We start from the raw sequence: 19,691 nt of genomic DNA on the forward strand, positions 1-19,691 counted from the left end.
GGTGAAAAGTAAAAAGCGGGTTGATAAAAAAACGGTTTTATTTCTTTATACAGTTATGTTTCCCGTTTTCTGCCTTTAACTTGAATGCGGAGCCCGGCACAGGCGTTTCGGTGAGTTTCTATCCGATCAGGGAAAAATTTGCGGCCACATTTTCCACATTCGACCAGTTCAGCCAAGTGGTTGTCCCATATCCTGTGGAAGGTGCCCGCGAAATCCACATCACCAGTGGCTGGAAGAGAAAAAGCTTTCATTTGGAGATATGCCATAAGAAATATTGTTTCCAATTTTTTAATAGACTTTAAGCATTCTCTGCTTTACGCACTGAAAACTTGAAAAACCAGAAAGCCCTGTTTTTGGAAACATATTTAACGGAGGGATTAAATTTAAACCTCAGTTAAAACATAGCAACGCCAATCAGATACGCAGTACCTTAGCAACTAACAGAGAGATAAAATTTAACTAATTAACTAATTTAAGTTTAATCGTACCGGAAACCGGGCCTTAATCGTTTGGCAACGCGTTTTCATAATTTCTCTATGTTATTATTTAACAATTAGTGTGAAATATAAAAAGCAGTTTTTGTAACAAAACAGATTTATTTACATTCTTATCATTTAGGTAACAAACTGGCTTTTTGTGGCTTCTCCTTCGCCTCCTCTTGTTGATCTTTCTGATGCTCTCGGTATAACCAACTGTAACAAATTCGTATCAACCTTAAGCTTTCCCCATTTTCGTGAAACTTTACTAGAATATTACGATCGCAGGCGCAGTTAAAGCCCCTCCAAGTAGAAAGAAGGAGCCTGGTAGGACCTTAATTGTGGTTTCATAGACTATATTATACATGGGCCCATAAACAAGGGGCATTAAAGCTTCAGAAACTCCAAACAAAGAGTTAATTTTGCCCAATTCTTCCGGAGGTACTAACTTTGATATAATTGATCTCATGGCGATGAAAGAAGTACCGTTTAAAGCCTCGATTATCGCTCCTGCAATAATCGTTTGGTTGTGGGAGAGGGTCATTTGAGAACTTACCAAGATAAAAAATTGTACTTGTGGGTGCGAAAGCGTATACGAGGGAAGCGGCGATTTTACTCGTGCTTGAAATCATTCCAAGGACGGCATCATCGACTTTGAGGAATTTGCTGAAGAACATTAAAGAGAAAACAGTTCCACAGACGTGGATGACAAATTGGAAGGTTGAGTACAAGCTGTAGTCAATTTCGTTCCATTTGAACCTATGTCGGACAAACAGATACATGACTTGCATTTCGCCATGCATGGGTCCGATTATGACCATAACAAGGATCATGATGGTGCAAATGCGGCGCTTCCGGTTACGTGGGCCGTCTTTAAAAGCCACGTTCAGGGTTTCCTTGATATGTTTCAAATTGAAGAAGTCCAAAACTGGGTTCACTTTCTTCACGTTTTTATCCACAATCACCTCCTCGTTCTTCGGCATATCTTTGACATAGACGATGGCGTAAATCAACGCTGTCGTATACATGGCTATGGCTAGAGAGAACACTCCGTAGAACCCGATCTCGTTGTAGAGAATACCACTGAGGGCTATCCCAACAGTCACACTGACGTTGGAGAAAAGATTAACAGCACCGATTCGTAGAGTCCTAGTTTCCACAGAAGAAATTCTGCTAACATAACTGAACACCGCCATGAACATCGCGAACCAGCCCCCGGTTAAAGCAGGCGGAACGGCTTCGAAGAAAGCATTGAATTCCATCGGCAATTGGTAAAAGAAATACGTCGACAGGAGAAAGCCAGTACATGTGCAAATTTCACCCAAAATCGGGAGGATGATGCAAGGTTTGCGTCGTTGGTGGCGGTCGCTCCACGACCCCAAAAACAGGAGTAAGAGCGATGGGACTAAGCTCTGGATCATGCTTTTCCAAGTATTCATTGAAGTGATCAGTGTTTGGGTTACGATTTCGTCGCTTTCGTTATAACCAGATCGGTTTCGGATGCTTAAAGCGTCGCAAATGTCTTCGTCCATTTGCAAGTTTACACGACATGCCTTTTCGAGACTGAGGTTTTGTGTGGCGATGCTTGCCATCACACTTGGAAGGACGTAACATATTAGGACTGGTTCGACGGTGATGTTGGTGAAGATGAGTTTGATTTTCTTGCACAAGGAGATGTTTTTTGGCTTGGAATCCGGAGGGTCCTCTTCGGTTAGGATGGTCTGAAGACCGGCTTCGATGCTTTTGGATTTTTCCAAAGCCATTTTTCTTCGTATTGGTCGCGAGTTCACTTACCGATAACGCAGTCACAATACAACACGGCGGCAAATATTTATCTGATCTTTGGTGGGTATTACATTTTTGAAAGTTCTGGTGTGAAAACAAGGAGACGGGCGAGGAATGAACCAGAGGAACTCTTATCGAGGGTATTCAATTAGATTTAGTATCAACTGTTTACTGATCTGTGTGACACTTGAAGATGCATTGTGTTTCACTTAAATTTATCTCTTGTACTTTGTTTAATTAAAAGAAATTAAATAAAGTCGCAAACAGGGGTTTTCAAGGATTAACAGAACATGAATAGCAATTTTGGCTGCGAGTTATCTTAATGATTTGGCAAATACTCAGTAATAAAAGCCAGGAAACTTGTTATTATTTATTGGAAAAAATACAATCACACTTGAATTAACCCTTGCAGCTCCTCTCGTGCACTTCCACCCTGTCTGGGTTGAAAGTCCTGGAGCAGAATTGACAAGGAACCAACTGACTTAAGTGACTCTGCCACTTGGCTTCGTTCGTCGCTTCGTAATCTATTTTACCATCTTCTGCAAACAGCGATAAAACCCAAACTTCAGTTTATTGTAAATCAAAAAATCGTGGACAAATACACAGACACAAAACATTTGTGGATGGATTAACATGAAGGTCACTAACCCCTCTCCAAATAGAAAACGTGTGCAATCATTTTTAACGTTTAAAATGAACTTGTGAATTATTTAGGGGTGGGAGGGTGGTTTGCTGACCGCGACGCGGTCGAGGCCAACAACCTCTATCGATTATTTTTTACCTTCACATTATTGTCTAAGACGTACACACGTGCATATACGAAAGCCATATTTTTCTACAAGGAAGTGGTGGATAAGATCGAGCTACAGGTGGGGTGAACGAACTGATTTGCAAAGTTGGGCTACCCCTCCCAGAAATCAATCAACGACGTACGATTCCGCCTCCAAGGACTATTTGATTTTAGATGCAGATTAAATTTTCATAATGGAATTGTTTAAATTACTCTAAGCTCCATTCACGTCATAGAAAGCTGTCTTAAAATAGAAAATTGTAAACTGCAGACGACTTATTTCGTGTTGACGGTATTGACATTCAATATTGTGATGCATGTTTTATGAACTAGGCGTGTGACAGTGAATATTACATTGGTTTTTGACGTCACCAGAACAGTCGTTTTATAGATTTAAGCTAAAACAATTCTTATGTGATATGTAGGTTATCGATGTAAATTTTTTATCTTGTAGCCAAACAAAACAAGATTTTTTTATTTTTAACATGATCTCTAGATCTATGGAGGTCATTGTTAACACCACTTAACACCAGACGTAACAATCAACCTAATAGTTTGTCACAGTTGTGTCACTCAAGAGTTAGTTATTAGCAAATTTTAAGTTACTTCTTTCAATGGAAAGCATCACAGAACGAGCCAGGAGTCTACCCGACGTTCGAAATATGTCCGAGATTGTATATGAAAATATCCAGCACGCAGCTTTAGGTGCTCGGAACCTTACAGCTAACGCGCAACGAAACGCACAAGAAATCGCTCCAATAATCCGTGATAGAGCTGTTTCTTTCAGGAACACCGCAGCTGATACTTTGGAAGACTTCAGAGTTTATATTTTGACCAGAAGCAGAACTTTACCAGACATAAGACAAAGCGTCTCGGATTTGAGACAGTTAATTGCAACTTGGGTCGGTACCGCCACTGGTAGAGAATTATCGCAAGAGAGCATCAACTGATTTATAAAACTTTGACACTTGTCAATAATATTCTGACAAAAAATGTAAACTTCAAAATTATCGTGTTCCAAACTTTAAAAAAATGGCGCTTTCATTGGATCAAAATGGTTTGAGTGCGTGTAGTAGTCTTCCTGACCTCCGAAATATGGTACCGAGAGCAACCGACAAAATGATTACTTCAGAATCTGAACTGATCAATTCTTGTCTCAGTGAGGAAGTTCTTAAAAATGAAGAAGAACCCTTAGATACCGTACTAATTAGAACTAGAAGTAAAGACAAAAAAGAGATTGATTTAATCGAACGTTTGCTTCAAAGCATTTTATGCCAAATACTCAGTCTTGGTTCTGCCGAAATTGAAGATTCAAACTTGGAGGGCGCTTTTTTACAAGTACCTGCTACGAGACCAAATGAATGGTGGGTCAATACCCTTAACACAATTCTAAGCCGAATCGATTTGTTATCAGAGAGATTGAGGCTTATTATGGAGGAAGCAGAGAGAAGCGCGTCGTTCTCAAACATTGCCATTTTCACAAGACAGTTATTGTCGGGTACTGTTGACTTCGCCAAAGACCTATGGGAGTACTTGTGGCTACTTCCCGTCCATTTCAAAACGAGACTGCTTTCCGTACCGCAACCGTTAACTTTGTAACGCTTTAGTCAATAAAACATAACTTACGTGTGAACTTAATATCAGGTTTGAGTGGTTGCGGCCTCCTTTTATGTGGCGGTAATTTGTCGTTTTCAATCTTCCACATTTTCAAGCACTGCGGTTCGTGTATGTAGATCGAGTTGACTGTAAAGAGCCGGCCGCAGATATAGCAAGGAAACATCGGCGACTTCTTCCCGGACGAGGGCTTCTCTTCTTTCTCCACACTGCTCCTCCGGGAGCTGGGCTCCGGACTTTGGCGCACTTTCCCAACTTCCCCTTTTTTGGGTTCCGGGGCCCGGATATCCGCCGGTAGTGAGTCATTCTCCACGTGCCATTTTTTGAGACACTGCTTTTCGTGGATTTTAATGGAGTGCGTCCCGAACATTTTACCGCAGATGTAGCACTCCTCGCTGGGGGGACCCATGGGCGCTGGGGGTATTGATTTGTCGACGGAGGATTTTGACTGAAAAGCAAAGTTCACGGTAGTGCGATTATTGATTTTCACATGCATTTATTGCTAAACCGCAGACAGACACGCGAAGGAAACATGTGAGAAACGGAAATAATTTATTTATAATTGCGATTTACAATTTGGGTTTGGGCGTCTTCCTCGAGGTCTTTCTTGTGCTCGCGGTACAACCAGCTGAAAGAATACGCTTCAGATCAAATGGAGAGAGCAAAGTTAAAGGTACCAAAATATGAAGAGAGATGGTACTGTAAGGGCACCGCCGACTATGAAAAAGGTCCCCGGGAGGTAATTTATGGTGTGTTTGTACACAATACTGTAAAGGGGGCCGTAGATAATTGGTACCATTGCTTCAGAAAGCCCGAATAACGAATTGATTTTTCCCAATTCGTCTGGTGGTACCAATTTTGATATTATCGAACGCATGGCAATAAAAGTGGTACCGTTGAAAATCTCAATCAAAGCTCCTTTAAATACAATATTATTGGCAACGTTAGTCCCGAGTTTTCATCCATACCAACATAAAAAGTGAATGCGTTTGGGGCAAAAGCATAAACCATGGATGCCACTATCCGACTGGCACTAGATACAACACCAAGAGCGGCATCGTCAATTTTCAGAACTTTTGTAAAAAGAATTAATGAGAGTAGAGTGCCTACAAAAATCGTTAATTTCTCACAAATTAAATGGTCAGCGTACCAAACATGTGAGTGATCACGTAAAAAGTGGAGTATATGCTGTAATCAATCTCGTTCCATCCGAACTTGTAACGAACGAATAAGTACAAAACGCTAACTTCTCCTAAAAGCAATTGACACAACCAGGCGGTACTAAAGGGGTGTATACGATACCATGCATGGGTCCCATAATCACCATACACAAAACCATCATAGCACAAATCCTAGCCTTCCGGTTTCTTTTACCTTCTTTGAAAGCAACTTCAAACGTCTCGGCGATGTGTTTTGTATCAAAAAAATCACGAAGGAAGCTTTTGTGGTTGGTGGTTTTCCCCTCATTTGGAATTTCTTTGACAATTAAAAGGCCATAGAGGAAGCCTATAGTGTAAAACAGGAGAGACAAGGAGAAAATCCCATAGTACCCAACATGTTGGTACAGGATCCCACTCAAAGCATTGCCAACAGTGAAGCTGATATTGACAAAGATGTTGACGGCTCCGATTCGGAGAGTCCTCGTCTGAACACTTGTGATTCCTCCAACGTAACTAAAAACGGCCATGAACATAGCAAACCACCCTCCAGTGAGTGACGGTGGTACTGCTTCAAAAAACACATTGTATTCTACTGGCAATTGGTAATAGAAGAAAGTACAAAGGAGGAGCCCCATACAGGTCACCATTTCCCCGATTATGGGGCCCAGAAAGCAGGGTTTCCGCCGTTTGTGTCTGTCACTCCACGATCCCAGGAACAAGAGAAGGAGCGAAGGCACGAATGACTGAATCACATTTTTCCACGCGTTCATCGTCGCTACCAACTTCTGGACGGCCACTTCATCACTCTGGTTGTACCTGGAGACGTCACGAAGAGCCAATCCATCACAAACTTGTTCACTTAAATGGAGATTAACTCGACAGGCCTTGTCCATGTTGAGATTTTGCGTGGCCAAGTTGGCCATCACGCACGGAAGGACGAAACATACCAGGATGGGTTCAACCGTGATATTGTTAAAGACCAGGCGGAGTTTCGATCGGAGGGTCAGTTTCCCGCTGGAGACACTCTCCATTTTGACCGATCATGTCGGTGGAAAAGCACGACAAGCCAAATAAACGCGAATGAGGGCCTTTTGATTAGGTAATTGCAACGAAGCGTGTGCGCTTTGTTCGAGAAGGTCGCGATTTCAAAAGAAAACGGATCAATGTGTCTTCATCAGCGGTTTAGCGAGTAACTGATTGATGCGTACTTACGCTGTCTTGGACGACTTTGCAGCTACGCTGGTGCACAAGGAGCCGGTCGGGGTAGAAGGTGCGCCCGCACTTGGGGCACGGCGTCAGAGTGGCCTAAATAGTACCAAAATTTGTATAACTTATTGGTACACTAAAGACTAGTAACTAAACTGAAGCTCCAAGACTAGGATTTCTAGTAGCAGCTAGTTGTCACGACTTTGAAACGCAGCAATAATTTAGAAAAAGCCAATTATTCAATGACTCTTTTAAATGGAGAAATTACTCGTGTCCAATAAATCGATTCCGGAAGTTCAATTGCAATGTTAAGGACAATTATTTAATCAACAATCGAATCCTTGTCCATTATTTATGTGTTGTAAGCGATGGCACGAATGCATTTGGTATTATCGTTCCGAAATCGCTGCCCCTTGGCATTTTCCATTTGATGGGCGCTAGCCCAGCGGTGGATCGATGGAACCACCGTGTGTACATTTTTCTGTCGCATGCAATAGCTTAATCATAGAGGTGAAGGACGCACCTGTGAGGCCTCCCAGGCGTATTGGTTCCATTCGTCGGGGGTTAAGGCTTGGTCCGGTTTAACCGGTGGTTTTCTCTGCATGTGCTTAGGCAAGCTGGCGTTTTCCCTCTCCCACTTCTGCAAGAGAAGTAGGTCGTATAAATTGCAAGGTTTATGACTCGATCATGCTTTTAACAATATATGGGTTAATTTATTCCAGATTGTAGGTCAGTTTTTGCTGCAACTGGTTGATGGATTATTTAAATTTCATTAGGATATTAAAATTTTTGTCGTATCATTGTGTGATTAAATTAGGCGGTTTATATTGTTTGCTAGGGAATGACTTGGAGATGGTTGTGAATTGGCTTGTCGTGATAAGAGAAAAGAGTGGTGGCTTATCAACATGCAAGAGGCGATGCAGCAGTTTTGCTCCAATTTCGAGCAGTCAGAAAGGAATTGCACTACGGGATTTTCATTGAGGTATTTTTAGAGGTGACCAAGGCTACACGCTTTAAAATTTTAATTATTCATGAATATTACGTGAATAATACAGAAATTAATCTCTCGTTGAGTTATTTAAGGCCAGGCGAATTTTCGTCTCGTCCGATTCGATTTTACAGTAGATAAATAATTGAAAAAGAAACTATAAAATGAATATAAAAAAGCAAGAGCACTAATAAGTAAACTACAAAATAAAGAAAAAAGAATGTGTATTACAAAATACATAGCTTGGATCCAGCTTAGATGAAAAATATTTTTTTCACTTTTTTTTTGCAAGTGCAATAAATCCGTGGTGGTCGATTAAGATGATTCTGTTTTTTTTTAATATAAACTTAAGGGTCTATGACAGGAACCAGTCAGTACCTTATGTGTACCGAAACAATAACGATCACGGAATATTTTGTAAGTAGGTTTTTATTTTTCTCAATATTTTAAAACCAGTCATGTTATTAGAATGGAAAAACCATTTGTCGTTAAAAAATAAATCAATAGAACTACATTAGTAGTATGATGGAGCCGATTAAATGAAACGGATTTTTATGTTTTATGCATAATAGTCTATTTTGGTTTTATATTTTTCATCTATTTCTTTACTATGAAAATTTGCTCATCTTTGTTGTGTGACCTATTGGCCCGTATTTGATGATTGCGTTAGTGGTGCTCTAATTACGTCTTGATGGAAAAAATAAATGAGTTTCTTTGTATGTCAAGTTACATTGTATATCTAATCAATTCCCGGTGTGAAATACACAAACCAAATCGATCAATAGTTTGTATGAAAAGCGTACAAAATACAACATTAAAAACATTTCGATCGAAACCGTGACCCTCTATTTGGATATTTTTAACAATGAATTCTGTACACCAATAGGTATATCAAATTATATGACTGGGTCAGAATTACTCCAATTAACAAATTATAGTCGAAATTTCGCCGTAATTGCGTGCCCTGCCTTCAGTATTGTCATCGATAGTCGTTATGAAGTAATGAATTTGATTATATCGGCCGTTTTAGCAATTTCAGGACGGCTTTTGCCGCTCGGGGAATCCCTCCCACAATGAATCCCATGATCGATTATTCATACATTTGCATGCATTAGCAACCAGACTTGAACTTGGACAGAAGTTTTTATTTATGAGATCTGGTGGGAAGTAACAGACTGTTCGATTCTAGTGTGAACATGCGATGGGGTTTATTTGAAGCACGCCATTATTTTGAGAGTATGCGATTAGTTGCACGAAACGATTCGAAATTTATGAGCAAGTTTAACCAATTGGCACCCACCTGCAGACATTTGGGCTCGTGCAGAGGCAAGGAAGCCGTGCCGAACTCGCGTCCGCAGAGATAACACGTGAGCGTCCGCTTCGCCGACTTGACTCGCGGGGTGGCCGTCTCGGGGCTCACCCCCACATTCGGGGGCGTGTGGACGAGCTTCTGGGCCGGTAAGGACGGCTTTCGCTGCGCGGGCGGCAAAGCCTTCTTTTCCGCACTCTGTTTCGACTTGTATTTCATTGCCACCGGTTTCTGAACGGTGCTCTTCACTGCAATGGTTAAATTTAGCGCTGATTGCATCAAGGAGTGTCTAAATTGACTTACTTTTCGGGGGTTCTTCCTTCTTGACAATTTTCAGAGGGGTGGCTGGATGGCTGTGGAACCTCTCTGGCTGGTCTGGGCGGCCGCAGGTTTTGCAAGGTTCCGGCAGTTTGGTCGATTTGCCCAAATCGTTTTTGTTAACTTCGAGTAATTTAGCAACAGTACCAGCACGCTTGCGTGGGATTTTGAACGTTTTCGTGTTGTTGTTAGCGTCGCTGAGGGGCTTCTTTTTCGATAAGATGCTGGGTTTTTTAACGGTGGTGTTGGTTTTGCCGGGTTTGATTTTAGCGCTTTGGATGCTCATACTTTCCTCTTCCTCGTAGCTGTCTTCGCTCGTTTCGGGCCGTTTTTTGCACCCTTTGTGTTTCTCGGGGGATGGAAGGCTGAGGGGGCGGTTAATCACAGGCGTTTTCTTTCGTTTTGTTATAGTGAGCGCGATTGGAAACCGGCACAGGTTTGAAATGTTGAGGAATTCTTTGCGAACTGTACTCATATCAATTATTCCTATTAGACTTATGTTGAGTACTGTTGGTTTATCTAAAGTTGCAGTAAGTGGACGCTCTTCTTTCTTCCCATCTTTCTTCTGGGGCCAAGTTTTCGTGAACAATTTTAAATTTGTTTTCTTAGGCATGTTTAATTTTTTCAATGAGAGATTTTCGAGTAGCGGTAGTACCAAAAAAGGGCGCGCTTTTCGTTTTGTTTTCTTAGCTTCAGTCTTAAGCGTCATATGTTGCACTTTTCAATGATTCAACATTAGTCACTTGGGGGAGAAATAAATAGGGATAAGGCGCGAGAAATCGGAAAAAACGATAAACCGCGCTCGATACAAACAAGGACAAGGCTCCGGTAATACTGGATGGTATGCAACTTGTTTGTTAGCGGAGTTCTTGATGCCTACCTACGCGCAAAATCAACCAGACGCAAGAACATGACTAACAACAAACCTATATAAGGAGATTCCATGGCGATTTGTGTGAACACTGCGGCCCACGAGTGGATATTTAAGGATTTCAGCGCAGAAAAGGATTTCCTTGAAAGGACGTTGCCCCAGAAAGAAAAACTCTAATATTTTTTTCATAAAACTTTATTATATACATTAAGACAGATATCATTACAGCAAAACTGAGCTATCTTCGGTATCTGTACCTCTTAAAGTGGAACCACAATTGAAAAATGTTGTTGTGAAACTGGCACCTGAACCCCCTCTTGTACGAATATTCCCACTCCCTGTTCACGATCTTAAACGCAATGTCTTCATACGGCGGCCCTGCGTGGAACCGCAAAATGGCAAATTCCCGATTTTCTGGACACGGAGTCTGGAACGACCGAAATTAATATACAACCAAAATAAATTGTCACAAACTTACCAAAAAATACTCGGGCGTGCTATTCTTGTCGATCAAATCCGGGTAAAAAATGTTAAACTTGTAGCCCTGTACGATTTTCGGGGGCGGATTGTCCATGTCATAATGGGTCTGGTTGTACTTATTCCACTCAAAACCTGTGTGCACCCTATTGAAGTATCTGGGTTTCCTCGGTCTGTACTTATCGGACCACAAGTACACTTGGTTGTCCAGAGCCGCTTCGACCGAAAACTGGGCCTCATCGTCACCCATGCCCTTGCGGGCTTCGCGTTGTAGTAAAATTTCCTCCTTAGTTATGGCGTGTTCGTGCTTTTTGCCGCCTCCAGACATCTGCATGCGTGCGAATTCCAGGCGTTTGAGGTCATCTTCTTCGGTCACGACGATAGTCCCGGGCTCAATGTCTTCGGGTGAGAGGAACTTGGGGCTGTAGCCGCCGGCTTCGTACGCGTCGAAGTATTCGTTCAGGATGTCGCTGGCGTGTTCGTCCGCGGTCCTGAATTTTCTAAATTAATTAACTGACATTAAAAAAAAATTCAAACGTACTTTTCATTTTCATCGTCACTTTTCTCCTCCTGGGAAGTCCCGGGTTTGGGTTCAGGTTCTTCCTTGACGTGGGATTCCGTAGATGGGGTTGTTTCCTCAGGGGCTGGGGTTGTGACCGCTTGTTCGGCTTTAAGGACTTGCAGTTTGCGTCGGAGACTGTCCTGGTGGCGGTCTCGCAAGCGGGCTCTGGCCATGTGAGCTAATTTGAAATTAGTTAAAATCACACCAAATAAACAGTCTTACCTTTTAGTTGCGACAGTAGCGACTCCCAGTAGCCTATATCTATGCCATCAGCTTTGCCGTTTATCTTGCTTTCGATTTGTTTCTGCAGGGCCGCCAGCTGGGACGAAGTCTTTCCTTTGAAGACTGAGGTGACGTCGGCGGCAACTGCCTGATTGATGCCTTCTCTTCTGTTCACCCCCATGTCGAATTCATTTTGCTTTTCTAATTTTCGGAGTTTTTGCAGCTCGTCTTCGACGATTACGGTAATGTCGTTCCAATAGTCTAGGTTTTTCCCCCGTTCTAGCTCCTCATAAACTTTAATGTCTTCAACCAAGTCTTCTAAATCTTTGATGTGTAACCCGTTTAGGTAAGTGTAAGGTTCGTGCATCTCAACGGCGTCTACTTCTTCCTCTGCACTGATATATTTTGCGAGTAAATCAATCGGTTTAGCTCGCCCGTCTTGTATTCGAATGTGTGATCTTAGTCTGGCTTGTTCTAAATGAAACTGGTCCTCTTGACGTTCCCATTCTTCAAACTGCGCCGCCTCTTTACTCCTTTGTAGTAACTGCATTTCTTCCTCCCGCTTCTGTCTCTCTAGTTCCCTCTCTAATCTTCGCTTCTTTACCTTTTCCAATTCTCGTTTGTTCTCCTCCTGTTTGTGGCGATTCCTCGCTTCTAGTTCTTCAGGAGTCACACCAGTTAGCCCCTCTTTCGCCAATTTTTTTGTCCACACAAACGTTGATAGTAGATTCCCGTCACCAAACGGGTTATCTGTATTGGTATAATGGAGATATTCATTGTCCCACCCCATACGTTCTTTGCGTTTCCTCTCTTTCGCTTGTTTTTTGGCTAAACGTCTCAAACGCTTCTCCTCTGGCGTTTCAGTGGCCTTCCTTAGTTCTTTCTCACGTTTGCGCTCTTCAAGAGCTTTAATTCGTTCTTCTTTCAATTTTTGGAGCAATACTAAAGAGTCATCAGAGGAGGTGCTGCTACTGCTTGAGTCTGACTCTGAGTCGCGTCGTTTATGTTTTTTATGATCTTTTCTAGAAGAGTCACTCCGATGGCCACTTTTCTTATCTTTTCTGGAATGCGAACGTTTCTTTGAATCGTGCCTTTTGTAACCGTCACTTGAATCTGACGAGTATTTTTTGTTTGTTGATTTGCGGGAGCGAACTGGTGACCTGGAGCTAAATATTGGTGAATAATTGTTTTAGTGTGATTTTTGTACACTTACCGATGACTGGAGTAGTCATGTTTTGGCATTTTATTTCTGAACAAATGTTTTGATTTTAAGGTTAGTGAGTGTCAAACTACTGTCAATCGTAGATCATACGTCGTGTATGGCAGACGAGAATGTACGCTCACGAGAATTCTTCCATCGCAACCAACCTTTGGGCAGAAATCCAACTTACCTGCTTTATCCTGTTTTTCTTTAAATACTTTACGTAAGGACCGGTTTATAAAAGCGACTAATTTAATTCGCAATTAAACGCGTGATTAAATGATTATGTGACCAAATTGAAAAAATGTGTTTGGTCCATTTGCGTTAACTTTTAACAACGAATTCTCGTGAGCGTAAATTCTAGCCAGTGTACTATCTAGCTTTCGCACCATTTCAAGCAGGCAACATAATAATAACACTGTACCCTTTACTTGGCAATTTCTGTTTAAAAAACTTGAGGAAACTATTGATTTTGTTCAAAATTCAGTCATAAGAATAATCATTACAGCCACAAACGTGACAATGTTGATTTTTAGTTTAAGTTTGATGGTTTTTAAGTAAAAATTTATGCGTAATTTTGTTTTGTTGTCAAGGACCAAGTTTGTCATGTTGGTAGTACAATTGAATGTTTTGTCCGTTTGAAAGAGACGTGAAAGTTTTTTGTGTTGGAAAAGTCAGAAAAACCAGCTTTACGAGCAATTCCTTGTATAATAAATAGTCAAAATTACCAAAATGCATAGAAATAAGCTTGAGGAATTGCAGAGAAACATCTACTACTCCGATAAATATTACGACGAGGAATATGAATATCGGTAAGTACACACACAGTTCCAGAATCTTCGCACAGTTTAGTCTTTTTTCATTTTAGACACGTCGTGTTGCCCAAAGAAATGGTTAAAATGGTGCCGAAAACTCATCTGATGTCAGAGGATGAATGGCGAGGTATTGGGGTACAACAAAGTAAGGGTTGGGTGCATTATATGACACATTCTCCAGGTAAGTTATAACCGTTTGCGTTCGAGTGTCACAAATGGCTCTGTTAATCTTACAGAACCGCACATTTTGTTGTTTAAACGGCCAATAACAACACCACCAACCCAGAATGGAAATTGAGTGAGCAAAAGTATGTTTGTATTTGTCTATATTATGTTTACATTACCCACGTGATAAGAGTTTTTTATAACACGTCCGTAATGTTAATTTTCATTAGGGTCACTACTTTGGTCCAGTGGAATTTCAAGGCTGTAATTTTAGCAGTTTTTTTTATTGAGCTTGAGAGCTGTTTCCTATAGTGTAATCATTAACATGTCATGTTTTAAGTGTTACATTTTCATTACCAATATAGTTTTTGTAAATTATGTGACACTGTTCAATGTTCATGCCCCCGTTCAACTATAATCCCTTGTCCTTCATAACTAAAGTAGTGGGGTTATCATCAACGATAATTCCATTGTTAAATAGTTAGTTGAGTTATTTAATTAAAATGAATGATGTTTTGAATGAGATTCTGGACGAAAATCTCCCTAAATTAGCCCAGATTTATCAGAAACATGTAGACTGGGCACCTCACGTCCTCAGCCTGGTTCACACCGGCATGAGGTGGAGAAAATCCCAGAAATATCATCACTGCATCAAATTCTTATCATTGGGTGATAGTTGGGAGAAAGATGGCACTCTTATCGTCCTGATGGAGGTAAATTTAAATCAAACCAAACAATCTTTTTATGTTTCTTTTTAGTTCGGTTGTTACGATATATTCGTCTTTACTTTAGACGAAAAATGTACAAATTTGCGCCAGGGATTGGCCCAAACAAATTTACTAAATTTTACAAACGGTTCATTTTTTTGCGTACACGAGAAACACATCTCCGCTCTTTTGCAAATTGCCGACGACAAAAACATAAAACTGTCATACGCTCCTGATCCATATATTATGTTTGTTTTGCCTCCAGAAATAGAAATTTCGATTTACCCTTCTGGTGCTTATGTTAAAAAACTAGATGCGACTTTTGCCAATCAGATTAACTCATTTTGGGCGTACGGTGCTCCAGGATTTGACTTACGCTATTTAGAGTCTTTACTCGAAATGAATGGGGGGTTTGGAGTGTTTTTGGAGAGCACGAACGAAATAGTTGCGTGGATTGTGAGACATTGTTTGGGTCACATCGGCATGCTTCAGACTAAAGAAGAGTTCAGGAAAAACGGTTATGCCGTTCTTGTTACCAAAGTTTTAGCTGAGGAAATCAGGAAAGACGGGATTTTTCCGTTTGCTACAATTCATTCAAGTAACGCGGCTTCAATTCGCATGTTTAAAAAAATTGGTTTTAGCGCAATTGGAACTTGTGCATATTTGAATTTTAACAATAAATAATTTAATTGTGCCACGTACATTATTTATTCCTGCTTGAATCAATCGAACATTGCCAAGTGGGGATTTAGTCATGAGGTTTAAGAGAAAGTTAAGTCATGTCTTCGCCCAAAAACGACATTCTCGCCGAAATTCCAACCGAAGATTTGCCAAAGCTGGCCCTTTTGTTTGAGAAACACGTTGACTGGGCGCCCCATGTCTCAAATCTAATAAAAACGGGAATTTGTCTCAAGCAGTCCCACAAGTATTGTAATTACATTACGTTTTTATCTGTTGAGACAGCTTGGACGGAAGATGGCACAATAATTATCTTACAAACGGTGAGTGTCGGATTTCGGTGGAAACGAAATAATCGCATAATTTACAGTTTCATTGTTACAACATATTTGTATTCACTTTGGACGAACAGTGCATAAATTTACGTCGAGGTCTCAGCTCAACAAATCTCCTAAATTACAAAAATGAACACGCTGTGTTTTTTTGTGTTCACGAAAAACACATCCCTGTTATAAATCAGGTGATTACAGACTTAAATCTAAAGGCCACAAAATCGCACGTGCCGTATTTAATGTACGCACTGGCGCCGGAAGTGGGCCGCAAAACTGGGACACCGTCAGGTGTCAAAGTGCAAAAATTGCATTTAGGTTTGGTGGAGCAGATTAATTCAGCCTGGCCTTACAATTTCAAAGGATCCGAGGATTATATTGGGTCTCTTATTGAAATGTATGGGGGCTATGGGTTGTTTTTGGACGAAACGAACGAATTGGTGGCTTGGATCTTGAGATACAATTTGGGTCACGTTGGAATCCTTCAAACGAAGGATAAATACAAGAAGAGGGGATTTGGGACACATGTGACCAAAGTTTTGGTCGATAATATTGTCAAAGAGGGGAACCGGCCGTTTGCAACTATAAGTGCAACAAATTTTGTTTCAGTTTCTTTGTTTGAAAGGCTGGGGTTTGAAAATATCGGGGAATGTTCGTTTTTCAAGCTTTCGGGGTTTAAGAATTGTGACGCTTGTATTAAATAAGCAAAGAAAAATGGGTTTTTTGCTTTGTTTTATAGAAAATGACTATTGCTCCCTAATTTAAAGGTGAATAAAGTGGTGTAAGTTCGTACGTTTTCTTAATTTTTTTGTAGTAAAATTAAAAAAGCGTGTTTTTGTTAAAAAACTAAGCCAAACCGAACAATAATAATTTGGCTTAGGACGTGAGTGTTCAAAAATTACATCATAAAATGCAAAAAATATATGATAGTTTATTGAAAAAATATGTTTGTATCGTAGCTTATTTTCGGAACATTTAACAGGGTGAGTCAATAGTCGGTTTTTCTAAATTTCTATAAGTATGCAACCAATAATACTGATTCCAGCTGACCAGATCAGTAATCGTTAAGAAATTAAAATTAATCCTTGATTAAGTGATAAATGTCAGCAGTAACCCACTATTGACTCACCCTCTAATGGGTAGCGATCAGTAATAAATTCGATTTTAATCAGTAAAAAATAAAAATGATCAGTGTTTAATTAATTTTTGCACTGTAAAAAACTAAAAGTGATTGATATAATAAATTATTTTGCACAGTAAAAAAATTAAATGACAAGTAAACCACGCACAGTATTTTATAAAAATTTATTCGGTATAAAGTGCCCAGTAAAAAAGTCGTATATGCACAGTATCTAATTTCAGTTTGCACAGTTTAAATAATAAACGCTCAGTAGCTAGCCTGCAGGCTAGGGCTTCGTTCCAGCGAAGTAAAAGGAAGCAAACCCTTCAAACGATAAAACTCGAAATGTGGGATTCTAGACTCTCTAGTTTTGAAATGCTATTGTCACCCGGCGCCTCCACCATATGTCACGGGTTAAGATAAACGATGATGGTAGAAAAATAATAATTTATTGTCCTATAAACTACATAACAAAACGAAAGATTCTGCTTACATCTTAAGTACACAAAAGTCAGGGCACAGGTCACAATCCAACTCTTCAAAACCGACCAACTACGACTAACACCCGCTCCTCGTATTTCGTCAGTTTTATTAAGCTTCGATAGGCTGACTTTACTAAAACGTCGTTCACTATTGTTTATAGAATTTATCATTTTTACTGTGCCATTAGTATTTCACTGTGCATTTATTATTTTTACTGTCGTGCATTTAATTTATACCCGAAAATAATTTTAAATGAGTTTTAGCTTTAGTATCTACTGCTTTTGTAAAAAATAAAAAGATTGATTTTTTAACATTTAAAGGTCAATAATGGACTTTACCAACTTGCTCTAACACTCTGTAAACATATTATTATCAAAGTCATAATTTACATTGTTTAAATAATTTATTTACATTTTTGTAAAGGATGATGAATGATTAATTAATTATAATACGCATGAATTGTGAAGGCATAAAGTGGGTAAATTAATAATTTATTTATAATTTTGGCTATAATAGAAAACTGTGACAATTGATCTTGCTTTGATTTCCACCTGTGCGACACCTTTATTAGGATCGACAACATTTACAGGTATAGTTTTTCCAGTTCTGAAAAATGGTACAATAATTAATGTGCCTTATTGTTCCTGGCCATATCTATACTCACTTGTTTAGAATTACCAAGACTGTAGCATTATCAGGTCTTTGGAAACCTACCGTAAGTAAGTCTTTGTTGGCGAAACTCGTCTTAATCAGCACCGAATTCGGTGGCACAAATTTTGAGAAATGGCCTAAGTGGTAGTACATGGGTTGTTTGTAAAATTCACCCGCAGACGCGTTAACAATTATGGGCGCATCAACGTTATTGCTAATGTAGGTGGGTCCACCTGATAAATCGAGCACCATGTTCCAGTCGATCCAACCGGTCACCCAGTTTTGCAAATCCTACAATTAACAATTTCATGTTTGATACAAAATATAAAATTTACCCTCGAATTTACCTTAATTATATCATACGAATATTTTTCGCCTCGTTCCCACGACCCAAGAACCACCGACTCCTCACCTACACCATTGCAAGCCTCAGTGGCTAAAATAAACTTTTCAGGGAAATGCCAATGAGTGAAAGTCAGTACTGAAGCAGGCCAAAACAGAGGCCAAATATTGTGATACCAATGCACAGCGACTCCATCTACGTATTTACGAACAGTATTATCTTTAAGAACCTTTAATTGTAAAGTTATTTAAGTCGAGTTGTTACATATTTAAAACTCACCTCATCGGCATACCACGGAAGAAGCGATCTTTGATCATCCAATATCATAATCTTCATGTCTGAATATGCCGAGTTTCGAATTGTTGGTCCTAAATTATCGCGAACCCATGTTCCCATGTTTTTTGGGCCCCACCCGACGTTATTTATGCGGTTAGTAGGCGATATAGCTAAACTGGGCTCATTTCCTGTAGTTACGCCCCAAAAACTGATTCCTTGCTCTTTATAACTATCAAAAAATTTGATGAAATAGTCGACCCATGTTTGATACATTTCTTTCTTAAGAGAACCGCCAAGACCGGCGTACTGTCCGTCAGTTTTCATCCATTTGGGTGCAGTCCAAGCCGACGCAAACAATTTTAACCTATTTTCAGTCAACTCTAGAGCTTTTTTAATGTACGGAATCTGCAAAACGAATTTACTTCTGAACTTGCGCTAGAATTTTATACTTTGTATTTGTGGTCTTCTTCGGCTAATTTAAAGTTGGTCAAATCTTTGTCTTCTTTACCGTCGTCGTACGAGTAAGCACGTACTGAAAAATCGGTACCGCCGATCGGTACTCTACACAAGCTATACTCAAGACCGTTTTCAGAAAAATAAGATTCTAGAAGTTTGGTTTGAAGACTTTCCTCCAGCGATGCAATGTTGATTCCTGCTGCGTCTGTAAAGGCGCCGCCCCACCCCAATATCGTTTGGTACTTGGTTTTAGGATCAATGACTATCCGATCCGAGAAAGCACAAGGTTTGAAGTTTGTTTTTTCGAGATTAAATCTCAGACCAGCTTTGTTGGATGTGTAAATCAAAAGCTCACTCGGTTCTAACTTTTTCGGCTTTGGGACAGTGTCACAATGATTCGAATTGCAAACACATACAGTGCCTCCATTGCCGTAATCTCTGCTTAAACAGTCTTGTCCTAGGGCAAACGCTACGAAAAAATCACACCAATGCTACCTTCAACGTGTTTTTTACCTGACATTAGCTGGAGAAGGATAAGTTTTGCAAGCATCTTGTGCCAGATCTAAGTACTTTTAATATTATGTAAGGCATTTTTATATTGTTAGGTGCGTGTTTACTTATTTACACAGCTCAAAAATATTTTTGCAGTTTCCACATGTCACGTAATAATGTTATCAGTTTTGGGGTAG

General features: G+C 40.1%; 7 protein-coding genes and 1 long non-coding RNA gene across 8 annotated transcripts; 3 read left to right on the forward strand and 5 right to left on the reverse strand.

Moving 5' to 3' along the window:
- Positions 1-20: 20 nt before the first annotated feature.
- Positions 21-2,471, reverse strand: LOC664548 (lysosomal proton-coupled steroid conjugate and bile acid symporter SLC46A3). Its single transcript, XM_970544.5, has 4 exons — positions 1,033-2,471; positions 746-986; positions 604-692; positions 21-229 (listed from the first exon to the last, which is right to left on the reverse strand). The coding sequence occupies exons 1-3, from the start codon at positions 2,237-2,239 to the stop codon at positions 611-613; spliced, it is 1,530 nt and encodes a 509-aa protein (XP_975637.3). The 5' UTR covers positions 2,240-2,471; the 3' UTR covers positions 21-229; positions 604-610.
- A 147-nt stretch (positions 2,472-2,618) lies between these two features.
- On the reverse strand, positions 2,619-10,507 carry LOC664550 (uncharacterized). Its single transcript, XM_015981581.2, has 11 exons — positions 9,632-10,507; positions 9,320-9,576; positions 7,555-7,671; positions 7,038-7,130; positions 5,968-6,865; positions 5,816-5,917; positions 5,634-5,771; positions 5,343-5,583; positions 5,239-5,293; positions 4,678-5,113; positions 2,619-2,800 (listed from the first exon to the last, which is right to left on the reverse strand). Exons 1-11 carry the CDS (start codon positions 10,353-10,355, stop codon positions 2,661-2,663), a joined length of 3,201 nt encoding a protein of 1,066 aa, XP_015837067.1. The 5' UTR covers positions 10,356-10,507; the 3' UTR covers positions 2,619-2,660.
- A 199-nt stretch (positions 10,508-10,706) lies between these two features.
- Positions 10,707-13,137, reverse strand: cactin. The gene is made up of 5 exons (XM_008197782.3): positions 12,992-13,137; positions 11,779-12,944; positions 11,536-11,734; positions 10,996-11,485; positions 10,707-10,944 (listed from the first exon to the last, which is right to left on the reverse strand). Exons 1-5 carry the CDS (start codon positions 13,018-13,020, stop codon positions 10,756-10,758), a joined length of 2,073 nt encoding a protein of 690 aa, XP_008196004.1. The 5' UTR covers positions 13,021-13,137; the 3' UTR covers positions 10,707-10,755.
- Positions 13,138-13,520: 383 nt separating this feature from the next.
- Positions 13,521-14,337, forward strand: Cks30A (Cyclin-dependent kinase subunit 30A). Its single transcript, XM_970551.4, has 3 exons — positions 13,521-13,791; positions 13,848-13,975; positions 14,031-14,337. The coding sequence occupies exons 1-3, from the start codon at positions 13,712-13,714 to the stop codon at positions 14,090-14,092; spliced, it is 270 nt and encodes an 89-aa protein (XP_975644.1). The 5' UTR covers positions 13,521-13,711; the 3' UTR covers positions 14,093-14,337.
- A 125-nt stretch (positions 14,338-14,462) lies between these two features.
- Positions 14,463-15,360, forward strand: LOC664557 (uncharacterized). The gene is made up of 2 exons (XM_008197835.3): positions 14,463-14,672; positions 14,718-15,360. Exons 1-2 carry the CDS (start codon positions 14,463-14,465, stop codon positions 15,348-15,350), a joined length of 843 nt encoding a protein of 280 aa, XP_008196057.3. The 3' UTR covers positions 15,351-15,360.
- On the reverse strand, positions 15,356-15,743 carry LOC135265610 (uncharacterized). The gene is made up of 2 exons (XR_010333326.1): positions 15,610-15,743; positions 15,356-15,553 (listed from the first exon to the last, which is right to left on the reverse strand). It is a non-coding gene; the product is annotated as an uncharacterized LOC135265610 (long non-coding RNA).
- LOC135265202 (uncharacterized) lies at positions 15,446-16,465 on the forward strand. Its single transcript, XM_064355415.1, has 2 exons — positions 15,446-15,667; positions 15,715-16,465. Exons 1-2 carry the CDS (start codon positions 15,446-15,448, stop codon positions 16,375-16,377), a joined length of 885 nt encoding a protein of 294 aa, XP_064211485.1. The 3' UTR covers positions 16,378-16,465.
- A 1,285-nt stretch (positions 16,466-17,750) lies between these two features.
- On the reverse strand, positions 17,751-19,675 carry LOC664560 (lysosomal acid glucosylceramidase). Its single transcript, XM_970556.5, has 6 exons — positions 19,516-19,675; positions 18,996-19,471; positions 18,550-18,951; positions 18,275-18,499; positions 17,941-18,218; positions 17,751-17,882 (listed from the first exon to the last, which is right to left on the reverse strand). Exons 1-6 carry the CDS (start codon positions 19,550-19,552, stop codon positions 17,768-17,770), a joined length of 1,533 nt encoding a protein of 510 aa, XP_975649.1. The 5' UTR covers positions 19,553-19,675; the 3' UTR covers positions 17,751-17,767.
- Between the last annotated feature and the right edge of the window lie 16 nt (positions 19,676-19,691).

Source organism: Tribolium castaneum, chromosome 3, assembly GCF_031307605.1.
Source record: "Tribolium castaneum strain GA2 chromosome 3, icTriCast1.1, whole genome shotgun sequence".
NCBI lineage: Eukaryota > Metazoa > Arthropoda > Insecta > Coleoptera > Tenebrionidae > Tribolium > Tribolium castaneum.

Coding starts and splice junctions, on each gene's coding strand:
- LOC664548 (XM_970544.5), bottom strand. CDS start 2,239: ATGGCTTTGGAAAAATCCAAAAGCATCGAAGCCGGTCTTCAGACCATC. Junction 987..1,032: donor AAGTACAATTTTTTATCTTG/GTAAGTTCTCAA, acceptor CGATTATTGCAG/GAGCGATAATCGAGGCTTTA. Junction 693..745: donor CCTGCGATCGTAATATTCTA/GTAAAGTTTCAC, acceptor AATTTGTTACAG/TTGGTTATACCGAGAGCATC.
- LOC664550 (XM_015981581.2), bottom strand. CDS start 10,355: ATGACGCTTAAGACTGAAGCTAAGAAAACAAAACGAAAAGCGCGCCCT. Junction 5,294..5,342: donor CCATCTCTCTTCATATTTTG/GTACCTTTAACT, acceptor GTATTCTTTCAG/CTGGTTGTACCGCGAGCACA. Junction 2,801..4,677: donor ACCTGATATTAAGTTCACAC/GTAAGTTATGTT, acceptor CGCTGTTTGCAG/AAGATGGTAAAATAGATTAC.
- LOC664557 (XM_008197835.3), top strand. CDS start 14,463: ATGAATGATGTTTTGAATGAGATTCTGGACGAAAATCTCCCTAAATTA. Junction 14,673..14,717: donor CTCTTATCGTCCTGATGGAG/GTAAATTTAAAT, acceptor GTTTCTTTTTAG/TTCGGTTGTTACGATATATT.
- LOC135265202 (XM_064355415.1), top strand. CDS start 15,446: ATGTCTTCGCCCAAAAACGACATTCTCGCCGAAATTCCAACCGAAGAT. Junction 15,668..15,714: donor CAATAATTATCTTACAAACG/GTGAGTGTCGGA, acceptor CATAATTTACAG/TTTCATTGTTACAACATATT.
- cactin (XM_008197782.3), bottom strand. CDS start 13,020: ATGCCAAAACATGACTACTCCAGTCATCG. Junction 11,735..11,778: donor GCTACTGTCGCAACTAAAAG/GTAAGACTGTTT, acceptor ATTTCAAATTAG/CTCACATGGCCAGAGCCCGC. Junction 11,486..11,535: donor AGTGACGATGAAAATGAAAA/GTACGTTTGAAT, acceptor TAGAAAATTCAG/GACCGCGGACGAACACGCCA.
- LOC664560 (XM_970556.5), bottom strand. CDS start 19,552: ATGCTTGCAAAACTTATCCTTCTCCAGCTAATGTCAG. Junction 18,952..18,995: donor AAGAAGACCACAAATACAAA/GTATAAAATTCT, acceptor TTCGTTTTGCAG/ATTCCGTACATTAAAAAAGC. Junction 17,883..17,940: donor GTCTTGGTAATTCTAAACAA/GTGAGTATAGAT, acceptor ACCATTTTTCAG/AACTGGAAAAACTATACCTG.
- Cks30A (XM_970551.4), top strand. CDS start 13,712: ATGCATAGAAATAAGCTTGAGGAATTGCAGAGAAACATCTACTACTCC. Junction 13,792..13,847: donor GACGAGGAATATGAATATCG/GTAAGTACACAC, acceptor TTTTCATTTTAG/ACACGTCGTGTTGCCCAAAG. Junction 13,976..14,030: donor TTATATGACACATTCTCCAG/GTAAGTTATAAC, acceptor TTAATCTTACAG/AACCGCACATTTTGTTGTTT.